The following is a 17,371-nucleotide window of genomic DNA, read 5'->3' as shown; positions in this document are numbered from 1 at the left end:
GTTCCAAAAGGTGGGACTAAAAGTAAAAAAGCACAAGTGCCATTTAGCTGAAACACAAGTAGAGTTCCTGGGCTACTTAATAGACAGCACGGGAATACGTCCCACCATGAGCAAACTGAAGGCTATCAGAGAAGCGCCCACTCGCACTAACAAAATGGAACTGCAAGCATTCCTAGGCTTATTGAATTTTTATAATATCTTCCTGCCGCAGAAAGCTACCATTGCTGAACCGCTGCCCTGGCTTCTGGACAGAACAACAGAATGGAAATGGTGAAGACCACCAGAGACGATCACTTTTGAAAAAATAAAAAACACATTGACATTGGACAGAGTGCTGGTACAGTACAATGGGACATTACTGATTAGACTAACGTGCAATGCGTCTCCATTTGGCATTGGAGCTGTACTAAGTCACTGCATGCTGGACGGAAGAGAAGCCCCCATAGCCTTCTATTAACAAGCCAAGATCGACAAACTCTTGAGCATCCAACACATCACACCGAGTGCCACGACAAAATGAAGCCTAGCCGAACTACTGATGGGAAGGAAGTTGCAGTCCACGTTGGATAGACTGCATCTGCAGTTCAGCACAGAAGAACCAGCCAATTTGATGAATAGAATCAGACAGTTCCAGGTGGGGGACAAGGTTTATGCGAAGAATTTTAGCGGAAACCCCCTATGGATACTAGCGGAGATCACACAGGTCACCGGTTCACTATCATACAGACTCCAGATAGGGATGGCAAGCAGTGGAAAAGACATGTGGACCAGCTAAGGGGACGAATAACCAGGACAGAACCAGATCCAAAAGAAATGAACTCGAGCAAAGAGAGGAGAGACCCCTGGACGGAAACCGGGCCCTACCCCAAACACCAATACAGGAGCATACAGGACAAGTCTGTAGTACAGTGGACTAAAGCACTGTTATTAACAACTGCTGCTTGCAATTACTGCAAGTTCAAGTCTCACCAGGCTCAAGGTTGATTCAGCCTTCCATCCTTTCAAAGGTAGGTGAAATGAGGACCCAGATTGTGGGGGCAATAAGCTGACTTTGTATAAATATACAAAAGCATGAAGGCTATTGCTTAACGCATTGTAAGCTACCCTGAGTCTCCGGAAAAGGGCGGCATATAAATTAAAGCAAAAAAAAAAAAGTCTCAAGAAGCCCGGGAAATAACAGTGAACACTTACCTGAGAGTCGGGAGGAGGATCCGAGTAACCGGAGCAGCAGACCAGTCCGGCCCGGGGAGGAAGGAGTTAACATCCAGGAGAAGAAGACCATGCCAGCCGCCGAGTTCGAGAGAGTTCCGGAGGCAACGCCAGGAGAGCCGCGGAACTCAACCTCACACTCGTAGAGCGCTGGACGGACTGATCTGCGCAGGTCCAGTCACGCCCCGCCTACTTGCGGGACTATGTACCCTAACAACTACAGGATTGGACAACGCCAATCTAGAGGGGAGGAGTGTTGAGTATTGAATGGCAGATTCAAACGAGCCAATCAAAGAAAGAGACCCGGGAACGGGAAACTTGAACAAGCGTCAGTGGCTGAAGCCGCGGACAGCTCCGGGCTATAAAAGGGGCTGCCGCGGCTGGGATTGCCATTGCAGTTTACGGAGCTTAAATAAAATATTTGTTGCTAACGGAGTGTCCAGTCCTTCTTTGCGCCCTATACTTAACAATAAGCCACTGTAATCATTGTCTAACATGCACCTTATTTCTGCAAACCAGCTGGAATCACTCTGAGTTGGGCAGTCATGTAAATTTTCTAAATATATAAACAAATAGGTTTAGGGGTTTCAGCCATGTCGTTATGACTGCCATCTTGATATTTGTGACACTCCTCTATGTGGACATTTATCTCATCAAATCTAGTTTGGGAAATCAGTCTGATAAGCCAAAAAAAAAAAAGTCTTTTGAATCAAATCTCCAAACCGAATTTTTGTCCTGGTGAACAACCTAGTAAAGGGCTGTTGAATTACCACTTTCAGGCAAATAAGGATATGGATAATTGGAAAAAAGGACATGCTAACTGATTCACTTTCTTGGTGTCTCTGACAAAAAAAAAGACAGTAAAAAATTGCAAAGCAATATTTTTAAGCTTCTGTGCACATGAAATTATTTGTTTTCCTATATCAGAAAAACTGGATTTTCAGTTGCAATACCTTTCTAACAAACTGTTTTTTATTTTATGTATTTATTAATTAATTTTTAGGCCACCCTTCTCCCCCTACATGGTTACTCTGGGTGGCTTACCGCTTATAAAACCAATAAAAATAATTAAAACATTAAAACTACACAGAATAAAATGTTTTGAAAATGTTTCTTTTCAAGAACACACGCTAGTGATAATATAGGAGAATTGATAATGTCCTTTTCAAATTTCACCTTAGAAATATATACTATGTTATGTGGTCTACAGAACTGGGGACTGTACATTTGAAGACATTTCTAAAATATTCCAAAAACCAGACAATATATGATTTAATGGATGGAGGACATGAGGGGAAAAAAAGGAGGACATATCCTCCTTTTGCTGGGCATTTTATAAACCTAATCGGCTGCCCAAAATGTCTCCTTTTGAGGGATTCTTCAGTCATCTCCTCAGGCCATGAAATTTAATTAAAGTATTCCATAGTCTGGGAATATTTTTGTCTTCCATCAAGCAATCCATCTGCTGGAAGATTAAAATCACCTTTCAAGAAAGAATGTATTTAGAGAACACAGACTGTTCCCCTCAGGAATAAGAGAAAGCAAGATGTTTGAACAAAGATGGTGGAGAAATTTTCCCGCCTATTGTTGTTGTTGTTGTTACAGCCATAGCACAAGAGGTGCAGTTTGGTACAATCAAGTACTTGTAGGAGTTGTTTGGAAAAATAATCTCTAGCATACAGTACAGTCCTGTTTATAGCTATGTAAATGATACTATATCTCCACAGGAGTAGTTCATGTAATTTTTATTTTCATAGAATTTCAGAGCCTGGCCAAGAACTTTTTGAATGAGACCTCTTGAAAAATCATGAGGGCTTTAAAAAAAAATTACATAACATAAATCTTTTCCAGAACTGGCGGCTTCAAACTTAGACACTGGATGAAAAGCTGCAGGGAGTCAGATGACATATAACTTTAATAATTATTGTTGTAACTTTGTTACTTGTGTTGACTATGATAATCAGGCTAAATGTATTTGTTCCATCAAATAACTAGAGACGCTAATGTAACTTTGCCATTTTTTTCCCTGGCCACTTTTTATATTGGGGGAGTTTTTACAAGGATCATTAAAGAATCAAAAGCCAAAGAGAAACATTTTCTATTCCATGGTTTGGAGGGAAAAGACTTGACGTGCCACCTGTCCATTCCATATGGGACAATTTAAAATTGAGATTTTAGGAACAATTTGAACTTAATTCTTCAAACTAGACAAGTTGGTCAACCAAGGGATTGTTTCATTTTCTTTGAGAAATCCAAGTTCTTTGTGGATATCAGAATATTAAGCTTTACCAACTTGATATATCTACTGTTTTTCTTGATGCTTCTTTTGCAAAGAATTTCCAAATATTTTAAGTATATTTATTTTAAGGTTTGATGTTGAAAAGCTCCCTAGTGAGGAGTTTCCCTACTTACAGAAGTGTATTTAGAGTTCTTCTTTTTTAGATGATCTGGAAATAGTGATCCCTTAAATTAGAGTATTTAATCTACCATGCAAGATTTGCCTTCTTTCAGGTATTTTTTTTCCCTGGGCATATGGTTTTCAGAGAAAATCACTTATATTTCAGGAGAAGTCAGTTCTGTTTATTTTTAGTCTAACCTTTTTCATTAAGTGGCAATTTCAAGAGTGCTTTCAAAAATTAACTCATCTTGCAGGAGACCCATATAAAAAAAGATCAAAACCATTTGTTAGAATGTCAGGCATTGGGTAAAACTTATACCTCATTAGCAGGTCAAAAAAAAAGAGGGACAGTGGTATATGTATGACATCATTTGAAATCCCAACAGGTTTTTGCTGACCAGGAAGGCCGGGTTCTCATGCTTGAAATAGAAATTGCCCAGTGGAAGTCTTTATTGGTTTGTATTTATGTCCCTAATGACAATTGGAGGACTTTTTATCAAAACTTATATGTTAAACTGGGGAAACTGGAATATGAACATGTCTGTTTAACGGGGGATTTCAATGCTGTAATGGATAGAATGCAGGATTATGCCCCGGGCAACATAACAAGGAAGATTGAAGGATGCAGGCGGTTAAATATTGGGAAAAAATACGGCAATGGATTTTGGAAATTACACAGATTAATTTGGAATTAAAGCCCAAGATTTTCCTATTGGGGGCAAAACCTTTGAATGTTAAATCAGATATATGGTTCTTGTTGATTCACATTATTACTGCAGCAAGATTAGCGTAAGCGCAGGAGTGGAAAAATCAATACTTACCGATGGATTTGAAAATAATATATAAAATTAATGAGTGTGCGGAATCAGATAGATTAACTAGATTGATCAATGGTAAAAAAGATTCAGAATTTTATAACAGTTGGAAATTATGGTACGATTGGGTCCAGAAAATGTGGGATAGAATAGATATATGATGATGTATATATATGATGGCAAATATGTATGTATAAAGGAATGACTTTATATTTATGGACAAGGTAATTACATTATACCATGGTGGCAGGATTGTATATTTTATTGGTGTATTGGTGTATAGAATATATTAATAAAAATTATTGGAAAAAAAATTAACTCATCTTGCAGTACAGTTGTCGAGTCCTGCCGGAGCTCGCCATCAATGGGGTGTGTGGGAGACGAAGGAGTGGAGATAAGCAGCCGCAGAGAACACACAAACAGTTCCTGGATAGCAGCATTCAGGGCAATGATTGATGACGTTGCTGGGCCTCTCCGATTCTGCTGTCCTCGCTGCTCGCAGCTGTTACTGTTAAGGGAGTGGGGGGTGCTTGATTGATAATCACCGGATGTATGTTTAAGGGGCTGAGTTTTTGTTAAATAGCGCTGTGGTGTGATTACACCCAGCGCTGACTTTGAACCAAAACACCGACTTGTACTTTACTTTTGACTGCAAGCTTATCATTGCCAAAGTAAACCCTGATTCTCTGTGTGTTACTGGTGATTATTTCCTATCGCAGTTCTGAACGAACGACAAGCCGAGAGAAAGTCAGCGCTTGGTTCCTTTTCGCAAGAGGTGAGGATTCCCTGTGGCTTTGCAGCAAAGGGGGATATGGCAGAAGGGACGGCCTTGGAAGAGCAGGAGTGTGGTGGAGATGTGGAGGGGGAGGAACCACTGATAGAGGAGGTGAAGGAGAGTGTGGAACAGTTGGCAGTGAAACCAAAAGTCAAGCAACCCAAGAGCGCCCCGCCCCGGCCGGAGGAGGAGAGTTTTCCAGGACAACGGGCTCGGACGGGGGATTGGTGGCACAGCTCTGTTCTCCTCGGGCCACGGATGCCAACACCCCCTCGCTTGGGAGCATCTTTCCAGGGCTGGAGGGAAAGACGATGGACTGAGGAGGATGAAGGGGATTGGGGGTATCCTGCTTCATCCGGTCCCAGCACCATGGATACGCTACGTGAGCGTTTTGGGGAATCTGGATTTCGTGACGCCCCATCCTGGCAGCCCTGGGTTGCAGGGCTGGAGCCTCCAGGTTCTTCTTGGCAGGATACAGGGGTGACCGCTTCGGAGACCCAGTTCCGGCTCACAAGTCCTAAATTGAGGATGGAGCGGACCTCTAGACGATCCATGGACCCACCCCCTCCAGAACAAGACCAAGGTGCCTCATCGGGAGACCTTGGAGCCGGTCCTGAGCCCCAACCAACGCAATTGGCAGGGGGCTTACCTGTTGGGGGTCGTGGGGCGGCGAGGGACCAACCTAGGCAGGACAGGAGAACGACTGGAGCAGCGAGGACCCCAGGCCCCATGCCTTGGCCTCCGGGGGCCCCGCCGGGGCTGTGGGTCCCGCAGGCCGTTTGGGGACCACCTGCCCTGCAGACTTCCTTTGACGGAAACCCTGAACGAGTGGCTATTTTCTTAAGCCAGGTGATAAGCCATATGGACCAATATGGACAGTGGTATCCATCCCAGTGGGCTATGGTGGTTGCTGTTACAGGGGTCCTGACGGGAGAAGCAGCTGAGTGGGTGGCAGGCCTCCATGCTAAACATGCAAGGGAACTCGTGGACCTGGGACGATTTCTGGAGGCTCTTCGTGCCAGATTTGAAGACGAAACAAGCGCCCAGGTTGCAGAGGGGGATTTGTTTGCGCTTAAGCAACGGGGCGTACCAGCAAAGGAATATGTACAGGAGTTCCGAAAGATTGCGGCTCGGTTGGTGGGGTGGCCAGAACGTCTTCTGGTGCACCAATTCCATAAAGGACTAGACCGTGATTTACGGCAAGCCTGCGTGTACCGGGGCTTGCCCCCCAAGTTGAGTGTGTGGTACAAGGCAGCCATCGAATTGGACGTCGGTCTCCGAGAATTCCGTATACGGGGTGAAGGGGTTGCAAGTCAAGGAAAACGACCAGCAGAACGCACACAAACACCCAAGGAGACTAGACCGAATGCTGGCTCCGGCTTGGGGGAAAGGATCCAGCGGCCTGCGTTTCGTTGCTTCAGATGTAATCGCCTTGGTCATCGAGCAGCTGACTGTCCTCATCCCATGCCCCGCAACTCGGACCAAAACCCCCCTCCTAGAGCTGTGTTGAGAGGCAGAGGCCGACCAACATCCGAACGGTCCCAAATGACTCGAACATCCTGTATGGAGAGGGATCCCCTGGCTACAGATACTAAGAAAGTGGTGGCGGAAAAATTCCCGATTGTGGCTGGGGATAGTGATGACGACGATGAGGACCAACACGACCCGATGGTGAGCGACCCCATCCGACCTTTTGTGGTACCAGTCGTACTCCGAAACCCACGGGCAACCACTGGACGCCGATATGAGGCATTGATTGACTCAGGGTGTACTCGTTGTTTAATTCGTAGGGCGATAGTTGACGAACTTGGGCTGCGGGTTGTGCGGTTGAGAACCCCTATTACATTTGAACAAATGGATGGTTCATTGCTGGGAGGGGCACCAGTGACTCATATAACAGAAAAGGTGCACCTCGATATTGGGGAGCATACCGAAACTATTCGGTTTATTATAGTGGAGAAAATGTTAGAACCAGTAATTTTAGGATTAGCATGGTTGGACAAGTGGGCTCCTACGATATGGTGGGAAGGGGGTTTTCGCAAACTTCGATTACCGTTGGGACCTCCCCCTACCAAGGAGGAAAAGGAGCCAGCAGGGGGAATAGAAGTAGAGAGCCCACCAGCAGACACGACGTATCCTAATGTGTATAAGGATCTCGCCAGAGTCTTTAGTGAGGAGGAATGTGAGACCCTGCCTCCTCACCGGCCTACGGATTGCAGTATTGAGTTAATACCCGGGGCGAAGCTACCCAAGCCCCGGATGTATTCAATGACACAACCCGAACTAAAAGAATTACGAAAATATATAGACAAGAACTTGGCCCGGGGTTTTATCACACCTAGTCGATCAAAGATGGCTGCCCCTGTCCTGTTTCGTGGGAAGACGCTTATGCGTTGACTTCAGAGGTCTCAATGCGGTGTGTGTGGAGCCCCTCTATCCACTTCCTTTAATGAAGGACCTGTTAGCTGCCCTAGCCACCGGTCGTATCTTTACGAAACTCGACCTACGCGAAGCGTATTATAGGATACGAATCAAACCAGGGGATGAGTGGAAAACAACATTCAATTGTCCCTTGGGAAGCTATCAGTTCCAGGTCATGCCGTTCGGACTACAGGGCGCCCCTGCGGTGTTCATGCAGTTCATCAATGAAGTGCTGCATGAACATCTGTACAGGGGTGTCCTTGTATATTTGGATGACATCTTAATTTACACGCAAACTGAAGAGGAACATATATCTCTGGTCCGACAGGTCTTAGACAAATTATTAGCTGCTAGGCTGTACGTGAAACTATCCAAATGTGAGTTTCACAAAAAGAGGATAGATTATCTAGGCTATAGAATATCAGAGAGCGGGGTAGAGATGGATCCCAGAAAAGTCCAGGCAGTGCTTGAATGGCAGGCCCCTAGAACCAGAAAGCAATTGCAGAGCTTTCTAGGCTTTGCAAACTTCTATCGGCAGTTCATTCCCAGATTTGCTGAAATAGCCCTACCACTAACGGATCTGTTACGGACCAAACCGGCCACGGCTAAACCAAAGCCGGGACAAGCGTTGACGTGGTCGTCAGCGTGTCAAATGGCTTTCAAGCAGTTAAAAACACTCTTTGCTCAAGAACCAGTACTCAAGCATCCAGACCCAACGCAGGCATTCGTAGTCCAGGCAGATGCTAGCGACGTGGCTGTAGGAGCAGTACTCCTACAAAGAACACAGCAGGGAGGGTTACAACCTTGTGCCTATACGTCTAAAAAGTTAACCACGACAGAGCGGGCATGGGCGATCTGGGAAAAAGAGGCATTCGCGGTCCGTTGGGCGTTGATGACATGGCGACATCTCTTGGAGGGGGCGTCTCATCCTTTTGAGGTATGGACGGACCATAAAAACTTAGAAGCCTTACAAACGCCCAGGCGACTATCTCCCAAACAGATAAGGTGGGCACAATATTTTCAGCGTTTCTCTTTCCGGTTGCGGTATGTTCCTGCTGGGAAAAACTTCCTGGCTGATGCGCTGTCCCGGATGCCACAGTATAATAGCAAGCGAGAGGAAGTGATAGAACCTCTAATTGCACCTTCCCAAATCCTATTAAGACTTACAGAAGTAGATGGTCACTTACGTACCGAGTTTAAAACAGCTTTACAACAGGATCAATGGGTAATCCAAAACCCCTCTATGGTTAGCTATAATGATGGAATAGCGTGGAGGGAGAATAGAATATATGTTCCAGAACATTTACGGAACGTAGTGTTATGCAGGTGCCATGATGCCAAGTCAGCAGGCCATTTTGGGTATTTAAAAACTCTACACCTTGTGAGGAGGCAATTCTGGTGGCCACGAATGCGTAAGGACATAGAAACATACGTAAAAGGTTGCACAACCTGTGCAACCGCCAAACCCTGGTCTGGACGACCGTTAGGACTATTACAGACAGTCGCGAATCCTAGCAGGCCTTGGGAAGAGATCGCTATGGATTTCATAGTCGATCTCCCCCCTAGCCATGGCCACACTGTAATTTGGACGGTGGTAGATCTGTTTTCGAAACAGGCCCACTTTGTGCCATGTAAAAGCATACCATCCGCGCGACAATTAACCGAACTCTTTTTACAACATATCTATCGTCTCCATGGAGCACCTAAGAGGATTATATCCGACCGCGGTGTTCAATTCACCTCTAAGTTTTGGAGACGATTTGTCCGTTTAATTGGGTCCTCTCAAGGGTTAAGTTCAGCATTCCACCCGAGCACTAACGGGGCGGCTGAACGGGCCAATGCCATGGTCGAAAGATATATCAGATGCTACGTTTCTTACCAGCAGACGAATTGGTCAGGACTCCTGCCTTTCGCCGAAGTGGCATATAACAACATACCTCACCGCAGTACTGGGTTCTCCCCTTTCCAAGTAATATATGGCCGAGAGTTTTCAGCCATTCCAGAGTTAGATCCCCCTATGACAGACGGTGACACGCCACGCGGTTGGGCCGATAAAATTAGTCATGTATGGCCAAGTGTAAAAACAGCATTACAAAAGGCAGCAGACGAGTACAAAAAATATGCAGACAAGAAAAGAGCTGATCCAAAACCATTCCGGATAGGAGACAAAGTATACTTATCTACGAAATACCTTAAACTCCGACTGCCCAGTAAAAAATTAGGACCTAAATATATAGGACCATTTCCCATAACACAAGTCATCAATCCGGTAACCGTAGCTCTTAAACTTCCCCCTCTGTTCAGTAGGATACATCCCGTATTCCATAGCAGTTTGGTGAAACCGGTGACGATAGAAAGGCCAGGTACCTCAACTACTCCACCGGGTCCCGTGCATACCAACCAATATGAGATAGACCGAATATTGGACTCCAGGGTTCGTAGGGGGATGTTACAATATCTTGTGCGGTGGAAAGGATACCCTGTAACACAGGCCTCGTGGGTGGCAGCACCCGATGTTCACGCTGCCCGATTGATACAACGGTTCCATCGGAAATACCCAGCCAAACCTAATGCAGGATCGTAACAGTGACTAACATCTGTATGCTTTCCATTTATAGGTGAGCTCCTGGTAGGGGGGCCGCCTGTCGAGTCCTGCCGGAGCTCGCCATCAATGGGGTGTGTGGGAGACGAAGGAGTGGAGATAAGCAGCCGCAGAGAACACACAAACAGTTCCTGGATAGCAGCATTCAGGGCAATGATTGATGACGTTGCTGGGCCTCTCCGATTCTGCTGTCCTCGCTGCTCGCAGCTGTTACTGTTAAGGGAGTGGGGGGTGCTTGATTGATAATCACCGGATGTATGTTTAAGGGGCTGAGTTTTTGTTAAATAGCGCTGTGGTGTGATTACACCCAGCGCTGACTTTGAACCAAAACACCGACTTGTACTTTACTTTTGACTGCAAGCTTATCATTGCCAAAGTAAACCCTGATTCTCTGTGTGTTACTGGTGATTATTTCCTATCGCAGTTCTGAACGAACGACAAGCAGAGAACAGTACTTGTAGTTGTTTGATGGCTACTATCTTATTATGATTTGGATCATACCCTGTAGCTAACATGATGTCATCATCTCAGGAGCATCATATCAGCATATCCAGCTGATATCTCCCACCATCTATCCACTTTCTTGATGAGAATTTGGCAAGTCAAGAGACAGCCTTTCAAGGTTGCCCAGTGTTATTGTGACATGTTATAATAACAAAATTATGCAAATTTACCTGTGTTTTTACTTCCTTCCTTCTTATACACCAGTGAATCATGAAGGACCTAGTCTTGTTCTCTACCTGCTAATATCCCTTTTCCTGGGGCTTCTGCCTTTTTTGTTTTTATAATGGCTTCTGAAGGCCATTTTTGTAATGGCTTCCAGGCCATCTCCATGGCTTTCCACAGATGGAAAATTTCACAGCCTAAGAATGATTCCATTTTCAAGTATTCTTTGGGTTCTCAGCCCTCATGTTCTTCAGCATCTGTTTTCAGGGCCTTTGCTGATGGGACCCTTTAGTTGGTTAAATATTTAAAAAGGGGATCCAATTCTCCTAGTTCCTAAGCTGGCTTTATTAATGCCAGTAGATGTTTTATTCTAGTACTGAACCTATGGCACGCGTGCCACTGGTGGTACATGAAGCCATATTGCCTGGCACTCCAGCTTAGCATGCGCACCGACCAGCTGATTTTTGGCCTTCTGGGCCCACCAGAAGTAGGGAAACAAGCTGTTTCCTGCCTCTGGAGGGCCTGATGGGGGAGGTGGGGAGGCCAGTTTTTCTTTCTCACCTGGCTCCAGATCCTCTCTATGCATCTGAGGAGGGCGAAAACAGCCTTTCCCACCCCCTCGGAGGCCCTCCAGAGGCCCGAAACGGCCTGTTTTCCAACTTTTGGTTGGACAGGAAGTGACGCTTTTGGGGACAGAAAAAAAGTCACTTCCTGTCCAACCGAAAGTTGGAAAATGGGCCATTTTGGGCCTCCAAGGGGGTGGGGAAGACTGTTTTCACCCTCCCCAGATACATAGAGAGGATCTGGAGCCAGGTGAGAAAGAAAAACAGGCCTACTGGGCCATCGCATGTCAGGAGCGGAGGGGGGAGGAGGGGTCACACACACATGCACAGGGCGGGTTGCATAGAATTATGGATGTGGGCACGCAAGCACGTGAACCTCCCCCGCCCCCCCCATCCTGGCATGCAATGGCAAAAAGGTTAGCCATCATTGTTCTAGTCGGTTGGTCGTGTTCATAAAAACCCTACCATTCGCTTCCTTACATGTTTTTTATATCCTATAAACTTTTCATACCCAGAAAGATCTTATTGATTGACATGCCTTGACCATAGTGTCACAAAAAGTAATACACTTCCAGAGTTTATTTAACATAGTCTATTGAAAGAAGGTTGAATAAAATTGCAGGAATTTTTGCAACTGGATTCCCCCCCCACCCTTAGAATTTAATTCATCCCCCAAGTTTCTACACTGAAGAATTTTTCAGCCTCTTATTTGTGGCTTCTGAGTGAACTACTGATAAGGCTGTTGTGGTCCCTGATAATAGAAGAAAGTTCAACCATAGAAATGTGAAAAATTCAATTCTAAGCATTTCCTTGCACCTTCCCACATATAAAGATACTTATGTGTTTTCCTGCTAGAAAGTATTTTATCTTCTATACTAGAGATCTGTAGTCTTTCACCAGAATTCAGACTACTAGTTATCCTGGATAGCACATTGAATACAAAAATAACCTTTTCATCTATAATGAAGGAGTTAAAACAGAAATCCACAACCATTTCAGCTAGTAAGAATATTTGGAATTTTGAGAGCATGGCATGTGCAATCAGACAAAATGGGTTCAAGGGAAGTGCTTACTCAAAAGATGCCTGCCATCATCTTATTTACCCAAAGACAAATAGATGAAATTTCTTCTGTCACTCCAAGATGGTTTTTAGTCCTACCATCTCAATGGACTGTTTGTTCATTGGAATAGATGGATACTCTTCCAGGTAAAGGTTAGAATTTTGGCTGTATAGCATTTAAATTTTCTAGGAAAGTATGTGGGACCTAAATGTTATCTTGGAAATAAAAGGCTTTGTTTTACACCAAAATGTTTCTTTAAAAAATTCTGGCTTGTATCAAAACAGATATTCCTGTCCATGGCTATGTTGGTATCCATTGTTGTGGTCTGCCAGCAGCCTGTGGAGCTGGCAGCAGAGTCAGACAGTGAGGAGGCTGGGGAGGAACATGGGCCAGTCCTGGAGTCTGGGGAAGGCCTGGATGAGGGCTCTGTGTCGGAGGCAGAGATGGGGCTAGGGCCATCGGGGAGTTATGTGCAGATTCCGGAGCCTCCAGAGTCGGGCAGCAGAGAGGCAGAGGAACAGGAGGAGCCTGTTCCTAGTGCACGCATGCGCAGAGCTGCCAGAAGGCATGAACTGTTAAAACAAAAGGGACGATTCGGGAGTAAGGCCAGGAGATAATTGGCCCTTCCCATAAGGCTTAAAAGAGGAGCAAAGGCACGTGGGCACTTTGCAGGAAAACAACGTTGTTAATTCTGTTCCCAGACGGCATCTCTGTTTGATTCTGGAATCTGTGTGGCTTTGCCAAGTAGGTCTTTGGCAGTGTCAAGGGAGATAAAAGGTTGGTGATTATCCTGAAGGACTTATCCCGAAGGACTTTTTGTAACTAATTGGGACTCAGCTGTGAATGAACGTAACTCTCACCTGTTACAATAAAATAGGTTTATTTGGGACTAATTGTGTCTTGTAATGACTCAGTAAAGCCGAGGTCACAACATCCACAATGGGAGACTTCATAATTAAAGGGAGAGCATCATCATAATAGGAGTATTATATAATGAATTAGGACTGGTTCATGCAAATTGAAGGTTTACAGTATTAGTTTGATAGCATTTAGAGGCAGATCAAGGAAAGCGAGTCTGGTAAGAAAAGATGAAATTCACACCTACTCCAGGGGGAAAAAAAAGCTACATTTCCAGAACTAATTGACCATGACACTTTGGTAGCACTGAATGCCTCGCAGAGATAGATCAAGATCCTGGCTTCTTTTCATTTGGGCATAATGATCTTGCTGGCATTTTAATGGGAACCAGAAGTGTAAGGTGTGCTCTGTGCTTTTGGTCTGCCTTATGTTCCTCAGTTCAGATGCATGTAGCAACTGGTCTTCTGTTTGGTCTTTTTGAGCATGGAGGAGGTGATCAAACTTGGAGTTTGCTGTGGGAAGGATGGAGGGACAGTTCAAGGCTGCAGGAATCATGCAAAAATGGAGGAAAGAACATATTTAGTTTGCAATCCTACGTGCAATCTCCTGGGAGCAAATTCCATAGCATTTCATGGGAGCTTTCCCCTAAGGAGATTGATATAAAATGAAAACATTTGTTACCCAATTTTCATAATATATCTGCATTGCAACTACAATGCTGTATACAACTTAGAAAAATAAATAAATAAAAGAATCTGGCATTCCAGGATATGATTCTGTCTTTTATCTTTTACAGCAACTTCAACAGTTATCGATAAGAACAACCTTAAATACAGCGGGAATGTGTTTACCCCACGATTTCCAACAACTTCAACTACTACCTCATTGAAGCAACCGATGTGGCTGAGTTTGAATTATCCTCCACCTCCTGTTTTCCCCAATCACTCAAGTTTCCCTCAGTATCAGGTAATAGTGGCACATATGCTTATTGTGGAGTAATTTCTAAGGTTTCTAAGACCAATAAATCTGTCTCTACTGAGCTGGAAGGAAAGAAAGTAGAAGAGGATACAAGGCTACAACATTATTGGCATTCTAGAAGCACAAGGAAATTAAGGATTTTTTTTCAGTAGCAAGATAAGCCATATGTAACCCTTTCTCTAAAATAGCTTGTCCCTTGAAGCACGGATGGCCCTAACTTTCCTGGCCTTCCTGAAATAGGTGAAAACATGGAAGACCCATGGGAATAAATTGTATATAGCAGGACAAACTTATCCAATTCTATAATTATATATTTTTTGGTTATTATCTTATATTTTGGTTAATGTTTTTGATTCACTTTATTTTGAATTTGTGTCCTGCTTTTATTATGTACATTCCATGAGTTGTCTAGAATTCAGTTGATTGTAGGCAGATAAATTTCATTCATAAATAAATAAAGTGGAAAGGTAGATAACTGGCAAGATGTCACAAAACTGGCAATGGCATAGGGTTAGATTTGTAGGATTACCTGATATTTCAGGACTAGACAGACTCTGGTTTATGGTATTTTGATGTCAGTGTCAGCTTTGGAAGGCATATTAGGCCGGAAGCTTCCATGCTGCCACCTTCTCATGTGTGGGAAAGTAGGAGGGGGGGATTTAGTAGAGGGGTTATCTGTAGACATAATAGCATTCTTCTTGTCGGTCAAGGTCAGGCCGATCCTGCATCTGGAGAAGGAGTGGTCGGGGTGCTGTCTCGAGATGGGACGGATGGTGATTGGAGCATGTGATCGACTGAGGAGTGAGGGGATGGTTTTGGGGTTTTTGATTTACTGTGGGAAAACCCGGGCCTCTCAGATTTCCCAGATGTGCCAGTTTACCTATTCTAGTAAATAGAACTTTGAAAAATGCTTGCTTCAAAGTTTTACTTGGAGTTGGGGGGTTTTCTGGAATGCTGACAGAAAATGTTTGTTTAATGGCTTACTGTGAGGGATGGTGCCTATGGAGGGGAAGGCAGTATGATGGACAAAACTGAAGCAGTAGTTTCCCAGGAAGGACGAAACACATTCCAAGGAGGCAGGCAAGACGAGGTAGCACAGCTTGGGTGTGGAGCAGAGACAGAGCAAGAGAGTTAGGATAGCTACTCACAGGGTATATCCATTAGTGAGAGAGTAGCATAAATTTATAGGGATGCGGTGGCTCAGTGGTTAAGATGCTGAGCTTGTCGATCAGAAGGTTGGCAGTTCAACGGTTTGAGTTCCTAGTGCCGCGTAATGGAGTGAGCTCCCGTTACTTGTCCCAGCTTCTGCCAACCTAGCAGTTCGAAAGCAGGTAAAAAATGCAAGTAGAAAACTAGGGACCACCTTTGGTGGGAAGGGAACAGCGTTCCGTGTACCTTTGGCTTTTAGTCATGCCGGCCATATGACCATGGAGACATCTTCAGACAGAGCTGGCTCTTCGGCTTTGAAACGGAGATGAGCACCGCCCCCTAGAGTTGGGAATGACTAGCACATATGTGCGAGGGGAACCTTTATCTTTAGCATAAGTTTAGTTTGGCAAAATGCTAGGGTTTTTTATGTGAGCAAATAAAAAACTGATCTTTGATGGCATTGTTTTATACCATTCTTGGGTGGTAATTAGAGATGATGATGATGATGTCATCAGTGTACAGCATATGCTGCCTTTTACAAGAGAATAGCTTAATTTAGCTGCAATCTAAAACTTTGTTCATACAATAGAAAGCAAATGGAAATGGACCTTCACCAAAAAGAAGCTTGTATCATTTCTTACATGCCTTCAGTAGGTTACAGATTACTTTGCACTAAGTTATGCCCTAGTAACATCAATACTCATGATATTAATTGCAATTATTATGGATACAATTTTCTGCTTCTGGGAGACCAGGCCAGGGATGGAAGAACTGGTTAATTACTGTTCTTCGATAAGATTTCATTAAGGATGGGCTAATTTAAGTCTGGATCCCACTTCAGTCTTCCCAGTTGCACCTGGTTGCTTCAGATATTAAAGAGCCTCAACCCTAAAAAGACTTCCAAAGGAGGACTATTGAAGATGGACACAAGACTAGAGTGATGATAATTGAGGTTGTTGGGAATCAAAAGCAATCCCAATTTTCTTCCACGCCATCAGCCTTGGAAATATTCAAGCACCCCTGCAAATCTCCCAGAATTTTTTCTTCCTTATGCACTTCCTTGGCTGCTGTGAGAACAGGCTACCATACCAGATAGGCCAAGCATCCAATCCAGTAGAGTACTGCTTATGTTAAGGATGAGGGACATTCCAGGACCATTGTGGAGAAACCTCCTGGCTTCAGCATCCTCTGCCTGCATTTACCAGGAATAGGAGACAGGAATTAGTTCAGTTTCTTCTGGGAAAAACACTGCTAATAGGTCAAATACAATTGGAGAAAGCAAAAGGGTCCTTCTCCCATTGTATTTGACCTATAGAAGGGAAGATTATGCATTACTTTATAGGTTAAAGCCAGCCTCTGGCCAACTGCATCTGGTATCAAAAGCTAGGTAGGTTCAAGTATCCTCCAGGAAATTCCAAGAAATCAAAACACAAAACACAGCAATAATAAATCATTTTTATGTTGTCTAAAAAACTGCTTATCTTGTCTGTGAACCAGTGGTGGGTTTCAAAATTTTTTACTACCAGTTCTGTGGGTGTGGCTTGGTGGGTGTGGCATGGCTTGGTGGGTGTGGCTTGGTGGGCATGGCAGGGGAAGGATACTGTAAAAACTCCATTCCCACCCCACTCCAGGGGAAGGTTACTGCAAAATCCCCATTTCCTCCCGATCAGCTGGGACTCAGAAGGCAGAGAATAGATGGGGGCAGGGCCAATCAGAGGTGGTATTTATTGGTTCTCCAAACTACTCAAAATTTCCACTACTGGTTCTCCAGAACTGGTCAGAACCTACTGAAACCCACCTCTGCTGTGAAGGGATGAGGAGTCAGGTCTGTCAGAGGTTCTTGCAAAAATCAAATCCAGAAGCACACGCAGATAAA

The 17,371-nt window shown here is 44.4% G+C and overlaps 1 protein-coding gene across 2 annotated transcripts in view; it reads left to right on the top strand.

The window, feature by feature from the left end:
- The window catches only part of C10H1orf94 (chromosome 10 C1orf94 homolog), a 63,375-nt gene that overhangs the window by 34,675 nt on the left and 11,329 nt on the right, over positions 1–17,371 (top strand). For both annotated transcript variants that reach the window (XR_004590671.3, XM_034413374.3), the window contains exon 3: positions 14,165–14,334. Coding sequence is in view for 1 of the 2 variants with exons in the window: in XM_034413374.3 (XP_034269265.1) it covers positions 14,165–14,334 (170 nt within the window). In the remaining variant the exon portion in view is untranslated. The remainder of the gene's footprint in view (positions 1–14,164; positions 14,335–17,371) is intronic.

The sequence above is a fragment of the Pantherophis guttatus genome, chromosome 10 (genome assembly GCF_059756535.1).
Source record: "Pantherophis guttatus breed Tessera chromosome 10, ASM5975653v1, whole genome shotgun sequence".
In the NCBI taxonomy this organism is placed as follows: Eukaryota; Metazoa; Chordata; class Lepidosauria; order Squamata; family Colubridae; genus Pantherophis; species Pantherophis guttatus.
This window is presented reverse-complemented; position numbering and strand designations above follow the sequence as displayed.